Here is a 21306-nt window from a genome sequence, read left to right as displayed (position 1 = left end):
TGATCAATAACAGATATGTGACTGTGATCTTCTCCCACAGAAGCTGTTTTGTAATATGTAGTCACAGAACACCTGCTCCCCGAACCCCAGTGTTCTAGTTAAAATTCATGTCCCAAGAGACGAGTTGGCTCCATTCATGCCCAGAGGCCGCAATTCCCTCATCCAGAGGCGTCAGGAAACCAAAGACAAAGCACCATGTTAGGTTCGAATGTGACCAGAGCAGCGATGGGTTCCGGCTCCATCTAAACATCACTGACCTCCATGTGAACAGACAGGCCAGGAGGATGCGGTCCCTGCAAAGCAAGGCAGCCGTCGAGGCGGGACGGCAGCTCCTGCTGGTGTTGGTGACTGGTGGCTGCACTGTGGACAAATGTATGTGTTAGCCATCCATAGTGCCATGTTGGAGGGCGAGTGTTTCAAAGTAGGCTGAAGACTCCCATCGAGGACTGCCCAGGATCGCCAGAACAAGGCGGAGCACAAAGGTACCCCAACAGAACTATTACCTAGGGGCCCTGCTGGGGACTGAGCAACAGATGTGTGAAGACACTGCTCACTTCTGGCCCACACTCCCTCCCACCCAGTACCCCAGTGTGCTGGGAGGTGGCAAAGGCCAGCCCACACCACCATCCAGGATGTGCCCTCCTGGACACACCTCTATGGGTAGCCAGGCTGTGTCAGCTGCCTCAGGCTCTGGGAGGGGGGCCTAGGGACCTGCTAAGTTACGAGGGTGAGGCCCTCACAAACAGATTAATGCCTTTATAACGGGCTTGATGGGGACACATATTCTCTGTAGCCCTGTTTGCCCTTCTGCCTTCTTCCCTGTGAGGGGGTAGCATTTAAGGTGCCTTGTTGGAATCACAGTTGCCAAACCTGCCAGCACCTTTAAATTGGTTCCCAGGCCCCCTGACTGTTAGCCACACGTTCCTTTATACATTACTCAGCCTCAGGTATCGAGTTGTAGCAGCACAGACTAAGACAGTCTCTGAGGTAGAAAGGGAAGAGAATTGTAGTCAGACTTGGTGTCGTAGATCTTAGCCCGGGGAGGAACTGCATGGTTTCTCTATAAACAAAGAACAGGTAATTGCTGCATAGATTCTGTTTCACTATTGCTGATTCCCATCCTAAATGACGTGAGCACATCTGCTAGGATGACTAAAAATAAAGTAATTTGTTTATGAGTCTTTGAATGGACAGATAGTCCCTTAATTCTTAAATAAACACCTATAAGTCGATGGCTGGATCTTGTGGTAGGTATAAGTTCAACATTTTAAGACACTGCCATTTAGTTTTCCAAAGTGAGTGTACCATTTACATGCCCACCAGCAATGAATTAGAGCAATTCCTCCCAACTTTATCAACATGTGGTATTCTAATGGGTGTGTGTAGGCTTCTCACTGTGATTTTAATTTACATTTTCCTAATTACTAATGATGTTGAACTTTTTCATGTGCTTATTTTTCATTTGCATATCTTCTTTGGCAAGCTCTCTTCAAATATTTTTGTCCATTTTTAAAAGCCTGACTGAGCCAGGTGCAGTGGTGTACACCTGTAATCCTGGCATCTGGGGAGGCTGAGGCAGGAGGATCTCAAATTCAAAGCCAGCCTCAGCAAGAGTGAGGTGCTAGGAACTCCATGAGACCCTGTCTCTAAATAAAATACAGAATAGGGCTGAGCATGTGGCTCAGTGGTCAAGGGCCCCTGAATTCAATACCCAGTACACCCCCACCCCTGCACAAAAAAACCTTGGACTGTTTTTTATTGTCGAACTGAGTTCTTTACATGTTCTGGAAACAAGTTCTCTATCAGATATGTTTTGCAAATATTTTCTCCCAAACTGTGACTTTCTTTTTATTTTCTTAACAGTTTCTTTTGAAGAAGTCTTAAATTTTGATGAAGTATAATGTATTAATTTTTTCCCTTTTATGAATAATTCCTGATGACATGTCAGAAATCTTTGTTTAGTCCCAGGTCACAAAGGTTGTCCTAGTTTTTTCTTTAGAATTTTTATAGTTTTAGATTTTGCATTTAGATCTATTGATTTTTTCATATGCAGTGTAAGGATCAGCTGAGAGATGCCCTGTTGCTCCAACGCTATTTCTTGGAAAGGTGAGCTTTCCTCTGCTGCATCACCTTGTGCACCTTGTCAAAAATCAGTTGCCCACGTATGCATGGATTTATTTCTGGACTATTTATTCTGTTCCCTTAATGTATTTGTCTATATTTATGCCAATACAATACTGTTTATATTACTGCGGTTTCATAATAATTCTCTCTAAGTCAGGTAGTATTAATCCTTGACGTCTTTTCAGAATGATTATTCTAGATCCTTTGAATTTTCGTAGGATTTCATCTATAAAAAGTCCTGCTGGAATTTTGACTGGGTTTTCATTGAATTTATAAATCAATGTGAGGATAATTGACTTACAAACGATATTGAGTCTTCTAACATGTGAACAAGTGTATTTCTCAGTTTACTTAGAAGTGTTCATTTTAGCTATAGATACATATATATATACATATATATATATATATATGTATGTATATACACACACTTGGATGTGTGTGTGCATACATATTGGGGATTCCAAGTGCTCTACCACTGAGCACATCCCTAACCCAATATTTTATTTTGTTTTTTGATATGCACATAGTTCACATCTTGTGTCGAATTTATCACCATTTCTTTTCTTCTTTCCCTCTTTCTCTTCTTCTTCTTCTCCTCCTCCTTTTTTTTTTAACCAGAGATTGAGATAGGGTCTTGTTAAGTTGCTGAGGCTAGCCTCAAACCTGAAATCCTATAGCCTCAGCCTCCCAAGTTGCTGGAATAAAAAGTGTGAGACCCCACAACCCCACATCTGGCATATTTCATACTTATATACTGTAAAAAGGTATTTTTAATGTTGCTGTACAATTTTTAAAGTATATAGAAGTGTAACTTATTTTTGTATTGATCTTGTTTACTACTCGCTTGATAAACTCATTTATTGGTTCTAATAGCATTTTGTGTAGATTCCGCCAGAGTTTCTGCACTGAAAATTGTGTGATTTGTGAATAACAGTGGTTTTTCCTCCTTCCATTTGTTGCATTTTCCTGAATGGCCTGGATAGAACCCCCATTAGAGTGTTACATGCAAGTGGTGAGACATCCTGATCTTAAGGGTGAGGCATTCAGTCTTCTACCATCACGTAAGATGTTGCCTGTAAGTTCTTTATAGATGCCCTTTATCATGTTGAGGACATTCCTTTCTATTCTGAGATTGGCAAAAGGGCTTGCTCTGTTTTGATTCTTTTTCTGTATCCAGAATGGATATTGTATCTTCTCAAAAATCTTTTGAATGCATTAGGATAATGATATTGGGTTTTGTTTTTTAGTTTGTTAATATTGAGGATTATATTAGTTTTCGCTGAAGCAACTACTTTCCTGAAATAAATTCCACTTTGTCCTTTTACTACATCACTGGATTCCACTAGCTAGAATTTGGCAGGTTCCGTTTGTTTGGTAGTCCTGGAGATTGGCACAGGGGTGCTTTACCGCCAAGCTACACCCCAAGCTCTTTATTTTTTTATTTTGATACAGGATCTTACTCAGTTGCTCAAGGCCTCTCTAAGTGGCTGAGGCTGGCCTTCAACTTGCGATCCTCCTAAGTTGCTGGGATTACAGGCTTGTGCCATGGCACCCAGCTAAAATTTGATTTTGAAAATGTTAGCACACACTCATTGGCAAAGGACTTGTATCCAGAACTGACACGCAACTCCTATGATGAAGCAAGAGACAAACAACCAACAAAACAAGGACAAGAGGCTTGAAGTCAAAAGACCACCCAACAAGGTGGATGCTCCCATGCAATCATCCGTGGGCACTGACAGCACCACCCAACAAACAAGGCACACCCACGAGACCCTCTGGTCCAACACAGAGGGCACACCCACGGGATCCTCTGGTCCAACATAGAGGGCACACCCACGGGATCCTCTGGTCCAACATAGAGGGCACACCCACGGGATCCTCTGGTCCAACAAAGAGGGCACACCCACGGGATCCTCTGGTCCAACATAGAGGGCACACCCACGGGATCCTCTGGTCCAACATAGAGGACACACCCACGGGATCCTCTGGTCCAACAAAGAGGGCACACCCACGGGATCCTCTGGTCCAACAAAGAGGGCACACCCACGGGATCCTCTGGTCCAACAAAGAGGGCACACCCACGGGATCCTCTGGTCCAACAAAGAGGGCACACCCACGGGATCCTCTGGTCCAACAAAGAGGGCACACCCACGGGATCCTCTGGTCCAACATAGAGGGCACACCCACGGGATCCTCTGGTCCAACAAAGAGGGCACACCCACGGGATCCTCTGGTCCAACAAAGAGGGCACACCCACGGGATCCTCTGGTCCAACAAAGAGGGCACACCCACGGGATCCTCTGGTCCAACAAAGAGGGCACACCCACGGGATCCTCTGGTCCAACAAAGAGGGCACACCCACGGGATCCTCTGGTCCAACAAAGAGGGCACACCCACGGGATCCTCTGGTCCAACATAGAGGACACACCCACGGGATCCTCTGGTCCAACACAGAGGGCACACCCACGGGACCCTCCGGTCCAACATACAGGGCACGCCCACGGGACCCTGGGGTCCAACATACAGGGCACACCCACGGCCATGCATGAGTGCTGACAGTGTCATCTTCCCAGTTCTGTGCTGCAGCCAGAGCCTTTCAGACCTCTACCAACCTCTCACCGCCAGTGGCCTCTTCTGCCTGCACTTCTGGCACCTCTAAGACAGGGACAAGGGTGCTTGCCTTAACAGGCACTGTATTAAGCCAGGCTATGCACACCGAGTGCTTGAGGTGCTATCTGCCTCAACTCTGCTCACATTCACCCTTGTTTATCTGCACTTTTGACTGCTGATGACACTTGTGCACATGCTTGCTGCCCACTGTTCTCTGTGGATTGCTTTTTCGCACATCAGGATTTGTGGGCAACCCTGCCCTGGTCCTCCCTCAATGGGATAGAGACAGCTGTACTTCAGGCACTGGCAGAATTCTGTAAAGGCTGATGACATGTGTTCCAGCTTTTTTGGACCACACAGTCTTTTGCAACTTTATACTTCTAACAGAGTTAAAGCTGCCATAAACAACATGGAAAAGAGCAGGTGTGGCTTATCCAATAAAACTTTACGCAAATGCTGGCCAGATGAGGCCTGGGGCCACAGCCTGCCAACCAGACATTCATGTCTGCTACCACTAACCCTGCTATCTCCATGTTACACACACTTGCTTCCCTGCAGGCACCACTATAATCCTAGCTACTCGGAAGGCTGGGGCAGGAGAATCGCACATTTAGGAACTTTGATTTCTCTAAGGGTTTTGCACTTAAGTATGCTGGTCTCACTCTTACTAAGATTAATTCCTAGGCATTCCATATTTTTGATATTTTTGATAAATAATGTTATATGATTTCATTTTCTTTCTTTTTGCCCATCCCCCCCACTTTTGTGGTCTTGGAGATTTAACCCAGGTGCTTTAACAGGGAGCACAGGGTCTAACTAAGTTAACCCAGACTGGCCAGTGCAAGCATGTGGCCCAGGTCTCTGGCCAGAGGGCAGGGGGAGAATTCTGAGAGGTGCAGTCCCCCAGCCGGGCCACAGCCACCCAGGCATCTGCAGGGCTGATGCACCCCACCACTAACCACCATAATTGTAAGACATAAGCTTTTCCAGAGACCCCTCACCATAATTAGGCTTCTTGTCAGCAAGATTTTCCAAAGGTGTCAAAAGGATTTCACAGGAGTTCTGCAGAGAGCTCAATGTGATTTGAAGCTTCCTCTTTCTCGTAAATGCTACCTTTGCAGACAACAGGTGTGAGAGTCTCGGTCTCAAGCTTGTTGCTGTGCAAAAAGTTACTACGTCTGCTTTCCTTGGTAAAAATTTGTGAAACCTCTGTCTCACCTAAATTATGGGATTAAAAGTACCTGCTATGCCAATCTCAAAAAACCAAAGGACGAATGATCTCGCTGACACTTATGGGGGATGGGAGGGGGGCAAGAATGGAGGAAGGAGGGTCTGTATAGAGGGAAAAGAGGGGTGAGAGGGGTGGGGGAAAGGAAAAAATAACAGAATGAATCAAACACCATTACCCTATGTAGATGTATGATTACGCAAATGGTATGCTGTTACTCCATGTACACACAGAAACAACATGTATCCCATTTGTTTACAATAAAAATAAATTTTAAAAAAAGTACCTGCTATGTAACCACCCACCGTCATATAGCCAACCACCCCGCCAAGTATAAATCTAAAGGAATTTCTAGAGTGGGGTCCAGAGAGTCTAAGCGGTTAGTCCCTCTGGACCGCTGCAGCTTAAAATACACCAGCTTCCTGAAAATTCGCCGGGGCCCAGCGTCCCCTGCCCTGCATCAGAATTGCACTTTGCAGGAACGTGGCGGTGCAGCAGCCGCCGTGGGGAGGACGTCCCAGCGCCCCCAGAACGCCGCGAGCCCCTCGGGAGAGCCTGCAAACCTGACTGTTAGCTCCCCGGTCACAGGCGAGGGGCGGGGCCTGGGGCTGTCGGTCAGTGCGCGCGCAGACGCCCGGAGCATCCCACCAGGTTCCCCAGAAGGCCTCGCACACGACCGCCGCCTTCGGGGAGTGGCAGTTGACCGCCCTCCAGCCCGGAGCCCGGGCACCGCCACCTCCCACCCGGAGCCTAACGCAGTGAACGCACGCGGCGCTCCGGAACGCAGGGCGCGCCTGGCGGCCGTGCCCGGCTCCCTTCCCGGACCCGCGGGCACCGACGCCGCTCCCGGCTGTTTGCTGCACGTCGGTCACGTGCAGACCCTCTTCCGCCTTTCTCAGCCCGTCCACGGGGACAGTGCAGACGCTCGCGGCACCTGTGGTCTCTTGATAGTGACTTGGATTCGATGACCTTGCTGGTGCCCTCTATTCTGTTATCTCTTAGAATCCTGCGGATTCAGAACCGAACCTGCTGGCGACTGCAACACCCAGTTCCGGAACTGAAGCAGATCACGCTGGATGCGCAGCCGCGGGCCCCTTCCTTACCCACCTATCCGGGGGAGCGCCAGGCGAAGGACCCAAGGCGATGTCCCCACTGCAAATTGTCGCGAGCTCCGGCACCGGGTGCAGCACCAGACATTTCCCCCGAGTCGCTGCTCTCCTAACGTCATTGACAATTCTGGCATTTCATCTCCTTTTACCTTTAATGAACGTCCACACTTATGGACCCTTGGCTGCTCACAACGACTCTGCCACACTGACCAATGGAGACCAGCCCCGCCTCACACCACGTGCCCACCCTGGCCATCCTGGACCAGGGTGCCTGCCCACCCTGCCCACAAAGCTGGGCACTGAGCACACTCTGGCCACAGCCACGCCCGCGTCACTTCCTGCACTGCTGGCTGGCCACACGTCCCCTCCTCCCTGGGACAGCCAAGACACCAGGACGTCACCACCGTCCTCGCCTGTGCACCGGGCCTGCCGCTTCACCACGCCGACCCTCACACAGAGCTCAGCCCGCCTCGTCCTCCCTGTGCGCTCATGTGCGTCATGACGTAGAGGTGCGCCCTCCCCACAATGGACCTGACCTCCGACACCAGAACAGCTGCACCTGGGTCCTCGCCAGCTCCCGCCTCCCTGCCCCATGCAGCCCCACCCCGCTGTCCTGCCCGCGCCCAGGGCTCAGGCCACCTGTGCTCCTGTGTCTGGGCCCTTCAGCAGCAGTGTGCAGAGCCCGTCCAGCCGTGCTGGGCACCACCGCTTCCTCCTCAGGGCCAGGACCTTCCTGGGACGGGCAGCCACGTGCAGCCTGCCCCTCCCGGGACATGGACGTGGACCTGGCTCCCACCGCTGGGCTCTGAGGCTTCCCTGACCCTCCCTCTCCCTGTGGGGGAAAGGTGCTCAGTCTCCCCCGCCCTGTGCAGCAGTGGGACCACCAGGCCCTGGGAGCTCCGTGTCCACCTTTCCAGGAAGTGCCAGACGGGTCCTCCCTGCGTCCACCAGCCTGCAGGGGTCTGACGCCTGCCCCTCCCACAGTGCTCCTCCTGCTGCTGCGGCCGCCCACTTCAGCCTGTTTCTGCCTCTTGTCACTGTGAAACCTCGAGCACTGAGCACACACAGGACCGTCCACCACGGCCCCGGGCCCACCCTCCATGATGGCCGTCGGCACCCTGTTGAGTCCTCCCCTCTCAGGGCCCCTCTGGTGTCCAGCGCTCACAGAAGTGCTGAGCCCGGTACGCCCGGCCCCGGTGTCCTCTGCCCTGGGCGTCCAGGTGCTGGTCTGCGGGAAGCCCTCCTGCGGGGCCCCGGGGCCCTGCCTGTCCCGCTGCGTCCCCATCCGGGCCTCAGCCAGGCCGGGGTGCTCTGCTCAGGCCTCAGCAGGATGATGTAGCACTTGGGGAGGAAGATGCCCCCCAGGAGTCCCGCCGTGGAGGCCAGGATGGAGAAGACCTCCACGGCCACGGTGGACTTGCCCCGGGCACTGTGGTACAGGGGCAGGAAGGCCAGCCAGACGCTGCAGAAGAGCAGCATGCCGAAGGTCAGGAGCCTGGTCTCGTTGAAGGCAGCAGGCAGGCCCCTGGCCAGGAAGGCCACAGAGAAGGTGGCCCCCGCCAGGAGGCCCAGGTAGCCCAGCACGCAGGAGAAGGCCAGGCCGGAGCCCTCCTGGCAGCGCAGGACCACCAGCCTGGGCTCCGAGCGCACGTCCCTGTCTGGGAACGGCGGGGAGGTGCCCAGCCACAGCCCGCACAGAGCCACCTGCGTCAGGGAGGCCACGAGGACCAGCGAGGAGGAGGCACAGGGGCCCAGGCACGCCCGCGCCCTGGACCCGGGCCTGGTGACCCTGAAGGCCAGGGCCACGGTCAGCGTCTTGGCCAGGACGCAGGAGACGGCCACGGTGAACAGCACGGCGAAGGTGGTCTGGCACAGGAGGCAGGCGACGGCGGTGGGGCGGCCCAGGAAGAGCAGGGGACACAGGGCGCACAGCGCCAGGGAGGCCAGCAGCGTGTGGCTCAGGGCCCTGTTGTTGGCCCTGACCACGGGCGAGTCCCGGTGCCGCAGGAACAGCCCGAGGACCAGCAGCGCCAGGCTGGCCAGGCCGACCGCCGCAGCGGCCAGCGCCAGTCCCAGGGGCTCCTCAAAGGCCAGGAAGGCCTCTGTCCTGGGCAGGCAGCGGTCTCTGGCCAGGCTCGGGTACTGCTCCTCGGGGCAGGGAAGGCAGCGCGGCACGTCTGTGGGACACAGGCCGGGGCCGGGGCCACCGCGGTCACACCACCGCCTTCCACGGACGGCGCTCGGTCACCCGAATGGGCAGCCATTCATACGGGGCAGGGGCCACAGGTACCACCTGGACAGTCTCCCCAGCCGGGCAGGAACTGACCTCGGGAAGGGCCCAGGGCTCACCCTGTCCCCAGGATCCACGTGAGCAGGTCCTAACCCAGCACCTCAGGACAGGCCTGTGCTGAGACGGGGACAGTGCAGACCAGGACGGCCAGGGGGAGGGCTTGCGCCTGCTGCCTGCTGTCCTCTGGGAAGGGGAGGACTACCTGCTGTCCCCTGGGAAGAGGGAGGACTGCCTGCTGTCCCCTGGGAAGGGGGAGGACTGCCTGCTGTCCCCTGGGAAGGGGGAGGACTGCCTGCTGTCCCCTGGGAAGGGGGAGGACTGCCTGCTGTCCCCTGGGAAGGGGGAGGACTGCCTGCTGTCCCCTGGGAAGGGGGAGGACTGCCTGCTGTCCCCTGGGAAGGGGGAGGACTGCCTGCTGTCCCCTGGGAAGGGGGAGGACTGCCTGCTGTCCCCTGGGAAGGGGGAGGACTGCCTGCTGTCCCCTGGGAAGGGGGAGGACTGCCTGCTGTCCCCTGGGAAGGGGAGGACTGCCTGCTGTCCCCTGGGAAGGGGGAGGACTGCCTGCTGCCCCTGGGAAGGGGGAGGACTGCCTGCTGTCCCCTGGGAAGGGGGAGGACTGCCTGCTGTCCCCTGGGAAGGGGGAGGACTGCCTGCTGCCCCTGGGAAGGGGGAGGACTGCCTGCTGTCCCCTGGGAAGGGGGAGGACTGCCTGCTGTCCCCTGGGAAGGGGGAGGACTGCCTGCTGTCCCCTGGGAAGGGGAGGACTGCCTGCTGTCCCCTGGGAAGGGGGAGGACTGCCTGCTGCCCCTGGGAAGGGGGAGGACTGCCTGCTGTCCCCTGGGAAGGGGGAGGACTGCCTGCTGTCCCCTGGGAAGGGGGAGGACTGCCTGCTGTCCCCTGGGAAGGGGGAGGACTGCCTGCTGTCCCCTGGGAAGGGGAGGACTGCCTGCTGTCCCCTGGGAAGGGGGAGGACTGCCTGCTGTCCCCTGGGAAGGGGGAGGACTGCCTGCTGCCCCTGGGAAGGGGGAGGACTGCCTGCTGTCCCCTGGGAAGGGGGAGGACTGCCTGCTGTCCCCTGGGAAGGGGGAGGACTGCCTGCTGTCCCCTGGGAAGGGGGAGGACTGTCTGTTGTCCCCTGGGAAGAGGGAGGACTGCCTGCTGTCCCCTGGGAAGGGGGAGGACTGCCTGTTGTCCCCTGGGAAGGGGGAGGACTGCCTGCTGTCCCCTGGGAAGGGGGAGGACTGCCTGCTGTCCCCTGGGAAGGGGGAGGACTGCCGGCTGTGCCCTGGGAAGGGGGAGGACTGCCTGTTGTCCCCTGGGAAGGGGGAGGACTGCCTGCTGCACCTGGGAAAGGGGAGGACTGCCTGCTGTCCTCTGACAAGGGAATGGCACATAGACACCCAGGGAGGACAGAGAGGACAGGAGTCAGTGCCCACAGTGTCCAGCAGGCGGGCAGGTCCTGGCCAACTGTGGGCACAGACAAGGGTGTGGTCCCGCAGCTCCCTGGACTGGCAACCTGAGAGGCCGGCAGGGCCTTGAGGGCCCCTGGGTCCAGGGTCCTCCCTCCCTCACCTGTGTGCTCTGCAAAGTGTCCCTCGGGGCAGGGGCTGCAGTCGAAACAGCAGTGGGGGGCTCCCTGTCGGGGGGTCTGGCTGAACCCTGGAACGCAACTCCTGCTGCACACGGAGCTGGGCACCTGGGGACGAAGAGCAGGGAGTCACCAGCGACCCGCCAGGGCACGGGTGGCCAGCGGGGCCTCCTGCCTGCGGAAGCAACCACAGTGCATCCCGCCCACGACACAGGTGTCTCTCTGCCCACCAGAGCCAGATGGGACAGGCCCAGCCCTGCAGTGAGTGAGCGGACCTGCCAAGGGCTCCACCTGGACACCTGGACAAAGGAGCAGAGCTGACCAGACAGTGTGTAGTGGGCCTTCCCAGGTTCCAGGACCTGCCCTAGACACTGTGGATCTGAGCACACACACCACACACTCACACTCAGAAGTGCACACTCACACACTGACCCCAGGCACACTCACACACAGACCCCATACACACTCACACAGACATATGCACACTCACACACAGACACATGCACACTCTCACACACACATGCACACTCACACATGCACACTCACACACACATGCACACTCACACACAGAACCATGCACTCGCACACACATGCACACTCACACGCACATGCACACTCACACGCACATGCACACTCACAAACACATGCTCACTCACACGCACACATGCACACTCACACATAGACACATGCACTCTCACACACATGCACACTCACACACATTCACACACACATACACATGCACACTCACACACACGTGCACACTCACACACAACACACTCGCACGCGCATGCACACTCACACACATGCACACTCACACACTCATGCACACTCACATGCACACTCGACAAGCATGCACACTCACACACACATGCACACTCACACACACATGCACACTGACAAACATGCACACTCACACATGCACACTCACACAGAACCATGCACACTCACTCACACATGCACACTCACACACATGCACACTCAAACACAGAGACATGCAAGGCCATCCCACACCTACAGTTGAGGATGACTCTCTCCTCTGGGTGGGAACGAGCCTGCCAGGCGTGGCCAGCCGTCCACCACTGAGCTGCCACCCAGTCCTCATGAGACAGGGCCTCACCACGTGCCCAGGCTGGCGTGGGCTGAGGGATCCTGCTGCCTCAGCCCTTGAGCAGCTGGGATCATGGGGTGGACCCCAGACCTGGCTGACCCTTCCAGTCACACTCAGCAGAGGCCTGTCCCCTAAGGACAGGGCCACAGGGCTCACCCGCCTGGCTGAAGCTCCCTGGTGCCACCTAGCGCCAAGGACATGTCACGCGTGGGCAGGGGACAAGGACCCTGGCCTCCTAGGTTCCCTCCAGCTCCAGTGTTCCAGGACTCCATTCCAAGTACCTGGGAGGCTCACCTGGAGGTTCTCCTGCAGGTGGACGGTCATGCTGCTCCCCGAGGAGCCTCGAGGGTCGATCTGGCCTATGTGGACCAAGTGGAATGAGCCCTCGGGGGTCTTCTGCCCTCGCACAATGTCAAATTTGGACACCAAATCCCCGTTGGTATCAAACATGACCTCTGTGCCATCCGGGGTCTTCAAGCGCACCTTCCTGAGGGGCTGGAGCAGCTGGGGAAGGAAGGGCCATGCTGTAGACTGGCCGAGGATGGTCCCTGGGCCTGGCACAAGCCAAGGCCACTGCCCTAGCGCTCAGCGGGCACAGCTCCACGCAGGGCCGACCCGTCGCTGGTCACATGGGCACTAAGCCTGCAGAGTGAGCAGGGCCCACGCACGTCTTAGAGCTTAACTCCTGTTGAAGCAGAGGGAGGTTTCCTACGGATGGTGAGTGTGAGAGTCCAGAGCACACTTGACGACAAGCCAGCCGCACACCTCACTTGACCCTGTTGCCCTGGATGGAGGAACCCACCCACATGCTCACACCCAGCTCCAGGGCCGCCTGGGCTGGGACAGCCTCGGCCTTCCCATCACACGCCTGGGCAGGCCACCCTGGCGGGGCTTCCAACGCGAGGCTCTGCCCAGTAGAGGGCACGTCCATGGCCTTCTCGCAGGCAGGCTAGGTCCAGCTGCCTGGCCATTCCTGCCTCTCCCCACACTTGGCCTTGCACTCCCACTGTGCCTGCCCCGCCTGCCCCACACCTGCCTGGCAGCCGCTTGCCACCCTCCACCTGAGAGCTCACAGGTCTCCCCAGAGAGGACCTCGCTGGTCCACACCTCCACCACCCCCAGCTCTGCTTTGTCCCCCAACAGCACACGGAGGCCCTGGACCCACATGGGCTTCATCTCGCTCTCTGCCCACACCCGACACTCACCACTCAGCACCCGGTGCTCAGCCGAACCGGTCCTGGGCTCTAGAGGGTGTCTGCACACAGCAGAGGCCCAGGCGGCCTGAGAGGACCTGCCCAGGGCACCCCGTCCTCAGCCACAGCACCTTGGACTTCCCTCCATCCAGCAGCCGGCGCAGAGACATCCCCGCTCACCTCAGGTGGGACCTCTGGCCTGCACCCCAGTGACCAGGTCAACGCCCTCCTGCTGCCTCCTGTCCCAGTGTCCACCAGAAGGAGCTGCTACCCAGGCCTCAGCATCACGCCTTGGTGAGGAAGTCAAATCTCTAGACACCTCCAGACACTGGGACTGGCCAGCAAGGCTGAGGTGACCACTTCTTGGTTCTGCATGGAGGCCAGGAGACTCCTGCCTGACGCCTTCCTCTCTCGGTGGCTGTGCATCCCTGCTCCCAAGGATGACGCTGGGACAGAGACGCGACCGGGAATGGGTTGCCTTGATGGCCCCTGGTGAGCAGCTCTCCTAGGACGCCATCCTCTGCACACAGGCCAGGGGCTGCGGCCCAACCGGCTCACCACCGCCTGCAGGGCTGATCCATGCACTTGGGCACCATCCTCTCGGTGGAGGTCCCAACAGCCCTGGCCATTGACCTGCTCTCTCCTCTCTTGTGCTGAGTCTCTGGAAATTCACAGGTGGTGCTGGGGCAGCCAGGTAAATTCAGCAGACTCAGCCTTGGACTCCACAGGGAAGGGGGCTCTGGAAGGTTTCCCTGGGGGTTTACTGGGAGGTTTACCTGGAACTTGAATTCCGCTAGGATCCCGGCTGTGCTAAGGGAGCGACACCGCGGCCCCATGACTCACCTGTGCTCGGGTGGTGGGGGGCTCTGGGTCCCCTGCAGTGCTCCTGCCAGGGCGCAGACAGCAGGCCTGCGGCTGAGGAGCGAGTCTCCCTCCAGCCCTGCAGTGAGCACACCAGCACCCTCCACCCTCTGCTCACCTGCCAGGGCAGGACATGCCCAGGGTCTGCACGGGCCCCAGCCCAGTGCTCACAGCCCAGCAGGTCCTGGAGGGCGTGGGCGATGCTGTACACGGGGGTGTATGCGATGTCCATTTTCCGAGCCTCCCAGAAAGGGTCCTCGGTGCTTTGCAGACGTTCATTCCCTGAGCAGAGCTGGACACCACTTGCCACTGAGCCATTCTTGGGGGGCCACGTGCACCCAAAGTTGACCTCCCAGAACCTCTCTATGAACATGTCCTCTGGGGTCCGACTCGGGTGCAGGTGAGCCAAGAACTCAGGGAAGCCAGGCACATGGCTACTGTGACTCATAAGGCCAAAGGCTCCCTGCAGGACCTCAGAGGCGCCTGGCATGCTCAGGGCTATGGCCATGTGCAGACTCTCTGAGCTGACCCAGACCTGGCCCAAGACCCGCAGGCCCAGTAAGCCCTGCAGAATGAGCAGGAAGCTCGAGTTGTTGAGGAAGACCAGAACCACCGTGGCAGTGCAGACCTGCATCCTCTGGACAATGGCGTCTGTGTCCTCCAGGGACTGCTGGGCAGGCACGTAGAGATGGGCCTCAATGCAGATGCCAGCCTGGCTCAGCTCCCGGGCAGCCAGTGAGCTGGCCTGCTGCCCATAGTCATCATCCTGGGCCAGAATGTCCACCCAGGTCCATCCCAACCGGACCACCAGCTGGGTCACCGCATAACACGATGTGAGGTCACTGGCCAGCGTCCGAAGGAAGGACGGGAACTGGGCCTTGTCACTGAGGATGGGCAGCGTGGATGAGTGACTGATCTGCAGGGAAGGGCCGGGCAGTGGCAGAGAGAAGGTCAGCACCAGGACTCAGGCCAGGCCCCCAGGATTGAAGAGTGGAAGGAGGACAGCCAGAGAGAGGGAGTGGCCAGTGTGCCCCTTAGCCCTGCAGGGTTCCCCAAGACTGTCCGTGGAAGTCCTGCACCTCAGCAGCAATCCCTGCACACTCGGGGCAGCAGGTCCCCCAAGCTGGAGCAGAGCTGGGGGGTGAGCGTCTCCCAGAAATATGAGTGGCGTCTGCCCTACAGCCCAGGGCGCGTCCACCCCATGCCAAGAGGGGTCTTGTGAGGGTGTGGGGCTGGTGGGAGGAGGCCCCCGTCATGATGGGCAGGACAGGAATGGACCAGCTCAGAGTGCCAGGGACCAGACCTGGAGCCTCAGCCTGGAGAGGAAGCCCACCAGGGACCAGCCTCCAAGAGCAGCCGAGGTGGGGCAGCTCCAGGACCAGAGCCCAGGACACCATGCTGGGACTCCAGGGGACCAGTCCCTCAGTGAGGGGACGCCCGCCCAGCAGGCCCAGAGACTCAGCCCAGTGCAGGACAGAGCAATTCCCACCAGCTGGGGCCTTCTACTCCAGGTCGTGGACACCTGCCCAGCAGGGAGGACAAACAGCAGGCTCTGGGAAGCACCGAGGCCCCCAGAGACCACACACAGGCAGCCTTCCGCCAGCAAGCCACGCTCACACCCAGGAGGACGGGAGGCACACAGGCCCACACCTGGACGTGGACGGCAAGGGGCACCCGCAGCCAGAGAGCACGGTTCACACGCCCAGGACGGGACAGGCGGCCAGCAGTGGGGACCCTGCACAGGACGCAGCACCCGCTGGCAAGGAGAGGAGGGAGGGGCTGATCTGCACCACAGGGAGCCTGCAGGACCCTGGGGAGTGAGGACCTGGGGAGCAGAGGTCACACTGGGAAACCCTGGCCAAGCGGACCCGCCAGGACAGGGCAGGACAGGGCCTGCCTCGGGTGGGGGGCTGGAGCGGCAGCTGCTGGTCTGGGCTGTGCAGGGAGAGCCCTGCTCTCCCACCCTCAGCTGACCACCACACACCCTGAGCTGAGAGCCACTGAGTCGCCCACCTCAAGGTGTGAACTGTGGCCAGGATCATCTTCATCACGGTCAGGACTGAGGATGAGGAGGCTGGGGGCCACCAGAGTGTGATTCGGGAAGGGTTGGCAGGTGACACTGTGGCACGAGTCAGGGGCTGCCTGGCCTCAAGTCCAGCTCCTGGACCTGGGTGGGGACTGCCTGGCCTCAAGTCCAGCTCCTGGACCTGGGTGGGGACTGCCTGGCCTCAAGTCCAGCTCCTGGACCTGGGTGGGGACTGCCTGGCCTCAAGTCCAGCTCCTGGACCTGGGTGGGGACTGCCTGGCCTCAAGTCCAGCTCCTGGACCTGGGTGGGGACTGCCTGGCCTCAAGTCCAGCTCCTGGACCTGAGGTGGGGACTGCCTGGCCTCAAGTCCAGCTCCTGGACCTGGGGTGGGGATTGCCTGGCCTCAATTCCAGGTTCTGGATCTGGGTGTGGATTGCCTGGCCTCAAGTCCAGCTCCTGGATCTGGGTGGGGACTGCCTGGCCTCAAGTCCAGCTCCTGGACCTGGGTGGGGACTGCCTGGCCTCAAGTCCAGCTCCTGGACCTGGGTGGGGTCTGCCTGGCCTCAAGTTCAGCTCCTGGACCTGGGTGGTGATTGCCTGGCCTCAAGTCCAGCTCCTGGAACTGGTTGGGGACTGCCTGGCCTCAAGTCCAGCTCCTGGACCTGAGGTGGGGACTGCCTGGCCTCAAGTCCAGCTCCCGGATCTGGGTCAGGACTGCCTGGCCTGAAGTCCAGCTCCTGGACCTGGGTGGGGACTGCCTGGTCTCAAGTCCAGCTCCTGGACCTGGGGTGGGGTGAGTTGGTCCTGGCCCTATTCCTCCTCTGATCCCCAGCTACCTCACTGACCATTTGGATTGCACTCGTATCAAGAGAAGCTTACCTGGAGGACAGTACTGGACAGAGAGCAGGGAGGTAAAAGGAACCAGCCACAGAGCAGAGTGGTCAGTACCCTTCCAGACACCCTTGCCCTTGCTGCCCTGCTGAGGGTCAGCTCTCGTGAAGGCTCTGGGGAGACTCACCTGGGGAAACTTGTAGAGCCCCAGAAGCCTGGCCATGGCCATGGACAGGGCTGACCGCGTGTCCCCAACCACGGCCACCCTGGGCAGGCGGGGTCCGCAGGCGTAGTTGGGGATGGGCTCCTCCTGCCCCGTGAGAAAGCTCATCATCTCAAACACGGCTCCGTGCACTGAGCACCCAGAGTTGCGGATGGAGAAGCCCAGGGTCAGGTTGGGCAGCAGGTGGACACTCCTGTTGATCTCCTCCACGGCAAACACAAAGCTCTGGGCCACCAGGTAGCTCCACAGGGACAGGCTGAGTGGAAAAGCCCTTGTTCACGCTGCCCAGTGGGCAGACAGCGGGACCGTGTGCCCCTGCCGCTCAAAGGCTGGACAAAGGGCAAGGACAGGCACATGCCCAGGGACCTGACGACCCACAGGCGGCCCCCAGAACCCCTGCAGGGGAGGAAGGGAGGACAAAGCCCACAGCCCTCAGCTGGACACAGAGGAGGCTGACTGAAGAGTCTCAGAACCTCCAGGAAAGCCACCTCAAATGTCCACCTCACCAAGGGCAGGATCTGGACTCTGAGCTCGTCCCTCCCTGGTGGACCCCTGTGCCAGCGCAGCACAGAGTGCCCACACCACCGTTCACGCTGCTCACTTTAACCTGAGGGCCATGTGAGACACGGAGCCTCCTGGGCCTCCTTTCCAGTCAGGTGGGGAAGGAGGCAGGTCCTGGGGAGGACAGTCGGCATTTTCTTCTGCCCCTTCTGGGCCTGGGCAGGGCACCAGGGGCTCTGCCGCTGACCACACCAGCCCTTGTGTGTTCTGTGTGGAGGCAGGGTCTGGCCCAGTCGCCGGGGTGGCCTTGAAGGGCATCCTCCAGGCTCACGAGCACCTGGCTGGGGTCACAGCACAGTGCCCTCGAGACACGAGGCAGACTTTTAGTAAAGCTGAGCCCACCATTTAAATACGGCCAGGAGGACCGCGCTGGACCCCGAGAGCAGAGGCAGGCGCGATCTGAGTCCGGGGAGGACACAGGACACAGGCAGACAGGACCCACAGGGCCACATGCACAGCAGTGTCACCAGAGGGGTTAATGTCACCTCTGCTGGGGGCACACCCTGTTCTCACACAGCAGGTGCATGAGACCCGTGCCTGGCCAGTGGGGCCATCAGGAGGACAGTGACACAGCACCCAGGCCTCAGAACCTGGTCAAACCTGGACAGGGAGAGGTTGAGGAGGCTGGGGACCACCCACCAGCCTGGACACACAAGGACTGACCCTGAGGAAGACTAGGACCACCCACCAGCCTGGACACACAAGGACTGACCCTGAGGTAACTGGGGAGCACCCACCAGCCTGGACACACAAGGACTGACCCTAAGGAAGACTGGGGACCACCCACCAGCCTGGACACACAAGGACTGACCCTGAGGAAGCCAGGTGACCACCCACCAGCCTGGATACACAAGGACTGACCCTGAGGAAACTGTGGACAACCCAGCAGCCTGGACACACAAGGACTGACCCTGAGGAAACTGGGGACCACCCACCAGCCTGAACACACAAGGACTGACCCTGAGGAAGACTGGGGACCACCCACCAGCCTGGACACACAAGGACTGACCCTGAGGAAGACTAGGGACCACCCACCAGCCTGGACACACAAGGACTGATCCTGAAGAAACTGGGGACCACCCACCAGCCTGGACACACAGGATGACCCTGAGGAAGACTGGGGACCACCCACCAGCCTGGACACACAAGGACTGACCCTGAGGAAGACTGGGGACCACCCACCAGCCTGGACAGACAGGACGGACCCTGAGGAAGCCAGGTGACCACCCACCAGCCTGGACACACAAGCACTGACCCTGAGGAAACTGGGGACCACTCACCAGCCTGAACACACAAGCACTGACCCTGAGGATGGTCAGAGGACCACCCACCAGCCTAGACACACAGGACGGACCCTGAGGAAGCCAGGTGACCACCCACCAGCCTGCACACGCAGGACAGACCCTGAGGAAGGCCAGGGGACCACCCACCAACCTGAACACACAGGACGGACCCTGAAGAAGCCAGGTGACCACCCATCAGCCTGAACACACAGGATGACCCTGAGGAAGGCCAGAGGACCACCCACCAGCCTGGACAGACAGGACGGACCCTGAGGAAGCCAGGTGACCACCCACCAGCCTGGACACACAGGACGGACCCTGAGGAAGCCAGGTGACCACCCACCAGCCTGGACATACTCAGGACTGACACTGAGGAAGGCCAGGGGACCAGCCACCAGCCTGGACACACACTGGACTGACCCTGAGGAAGGTCAGAGGACCACCCACCAACCTGAACACATAGGACAGACCCTGAGGAAGCCAGGTGACCACCCACCAGCCTGGACACACAGGATGACCCTGGCGATGCCCTCTACATCCCCCTTGCCCTCGGCTCTCCCGCCCAGCACCCGGGCACTTACTCTGAGGAGGCCCGTCCCACGGGAGGAGCAGTGAAATTGAACAGGGTGACCTCATCGAAACACAAGATGGAGAAGCTGCCCCCCACCACCACGTCCCCCGGTCGGTCGAAACGGGAGCTCGAGCCTGGCAGGCGCCAGCTGAATGGCCCAGAGAGGGTGACGCTGGGGCGAGGGCCCAGGACGGCAGGCAGCAGGGCCCACAGCCACATGCCCGCAGGGTCAGGACGGCCAGTGCCGTGGCAGCCCCCGTGTGGAACTGTGTCCTGCAGTGACAGCGCCTTTTACCTGGATCTACCTGGACCAGACGCCTGGGCTGAGGCTCATCTGCACCAGCAGCCTCCAGGCCCTGGGGAGACGGGACCCGAGCTGCAATGGGGGCCACCAAGCCCCACGCCTATTACAAGTTTCTCTCTCCTCCCCTGGCTCCCCGGCGCCCTGCGGCAGGGGCTGGGCTCTGGCGTCCTCTGTCCGCCTGGGAGGGCCCCCTGGGTCCTGCTTGCTTTCTGAGGGACTGCAGGCCCAGGAGCAGCTGCTCTGGGTCCCCAGGACACTGCTCTGGAGAGGGGCCCAGGAGGCCCAAAGCCCTGAACCCGGAGCGTGTGAGCCCTGGAGAGGGGCGTGTCCTCCAGCTGCAGGTGGCCAGGCCCAGCAGGCAGCAGCAGGACTCCTTGGGATCCAAGGCCCTCAGCCCCCACTGTGAGGCCAGGGCCCAGGTCCAGGCAGGAGGGAGGCTGGGCTGGTTGAGGCTGGACGGGCGCAGCCTGGGGCGCTCTGAAGAAGAAGGCTGCCCTGCGACCTTGGAGGCAGGGAGGCAGTTGGCACCCGGTGAGGCCGGGTCACACCAGCAGGGTGGGGTATGGTGGTGGACACAGGGCCCCCGTCCCTTGCTGGTCACTAGTGGGGACAGGGATGGTGCCGCCCCTCTGGGGCTGCACTGCAGATCCTCCAAATGACACGCACCTGTGGCGGCTCGGCCCGGCCCCTTCCCACTGCACACCCTGGGCAGGACATCCCAGGGCTCAGGAACTCCATAGCCACTACAGAGCACAGCGGGGACCAGATGTCCACGGGCCGGCCTGCAGTGTCCACTGGTCAGGGGGCCTCCAATGGAAGGGCATCGTCCAGGAGAGGAGCGGGGTGCTGAAGCTGCTCCACCTGCCCACACCAGGATCACCCAGGTCCAAGAAGACACGTCAGCCACCTACACTGACCACACTGCCCTGCAGCCTCTTGAACAGGCAGCTCCACAGGGACAGAGCTCGGTCAGTGCTGACCAGAGGCTGTAAGTGTTGCAGAGTGGCCCTGGGGGCCATCGGGGTCATGGAGCCGTGCTGGCAATCGGCAGGAGCCAGGCGGCACTGCTGGACACCGCTGACCCTGGGCAACAGATCACGGTCACCCTGTAATGAGTGTACTGGTCCCTACAGCAGTGGAGACAGCTGTCCCTAATCCCATAGGGGGAACTAAGACAGGGGCCGCTCGTTTAGATCAATGTAGTAGTGCCCGATGTCCTTCCTGCCTCCCCTTCACAATAGAACACCTGGGGATGAGGTGGACAGTAACACAGAAGTCGTCCCACTTGGTGACCTCGAACAGCTGAGGGGCCAGGCATGGAGTTACTCCTGACGTCCAAGCAAACCATGTTCCCTCGGGGGCCGCAGCATGCTGCTCATGTGGGCCTGAGGA

General features: G+C 58.9%; 1 protein-coding gene across 1 annotated transcript; it reads right to left on the bottom strand.

The window, feature by feature from the left end:
- Positions 1-8235: 8235 nt before the first annotated feature.
- Positions 8236-19829, bottom strand: LOC124966249 (vomeronasal type-2 receptor 26-like). The gene is made up of 6 exons (XM_047527283.1): positions 19621-19829; positions 17160-17451; positions 14233-15030; positions 12355-12564; positions 10937-11060; positions 8236-9251 (listed from the first exon to the last, which is right to left on the bottom strand). Exons 1-6 carry the CDS (start codon positions 19827-19829, stop codon positions 8236-8238), a joined length of 2649 nt encoding a protein of 882 aa, XP_047383239.1.
- Positions 19830-21306: the final 1477 nt, after the last annotated feature.

This window comes from Sciurus carolinensis, chromosome 16 (assembly GCF_902686445.1).
Source record: "Sciurus carolinensis chromosome 16, mSciCar1.2, whole genome shotgun sequence".
Classification (NCBI taxonomy): domain Eukaryota; kingdom Metazoa; phylum Chordata; class Mammalia; order Rodentia; family Sciuridae; genus Sciurus; species Sciurus carolinensis.
The sequence above is the reverse complement of the archived record's forward strand: the minus strand, read 5'-3'. Positions and strand labels throughout refer to the sequence as shown.

Bases quoted from the DNA above. Each gene is read 5' to 3' on its own strand.
- LOC124966249 (XM_047527283.1), bottom strand. From the start codon at position 19,829: ATGTGGCTGTGGGCCCTGCTGCCTGCCGTCCTGGGCCCTCGCCCCAGC. The intron at 17,452-19,620 runs GTAAGTGCCCGG...TTTTCCACTCAG, and splicing joins GTGGGACGGGCCTCCTCAGA to CCTGTCCCTGTGGAGCTACC. The intron at 15,031-17,159 runs GTGAGTCTCCCC...CCTTCCCTGCAG, and splicing joins GGCTCTACAAGTTTCCCCAG to ATCAGTCACTCATCCACGCT.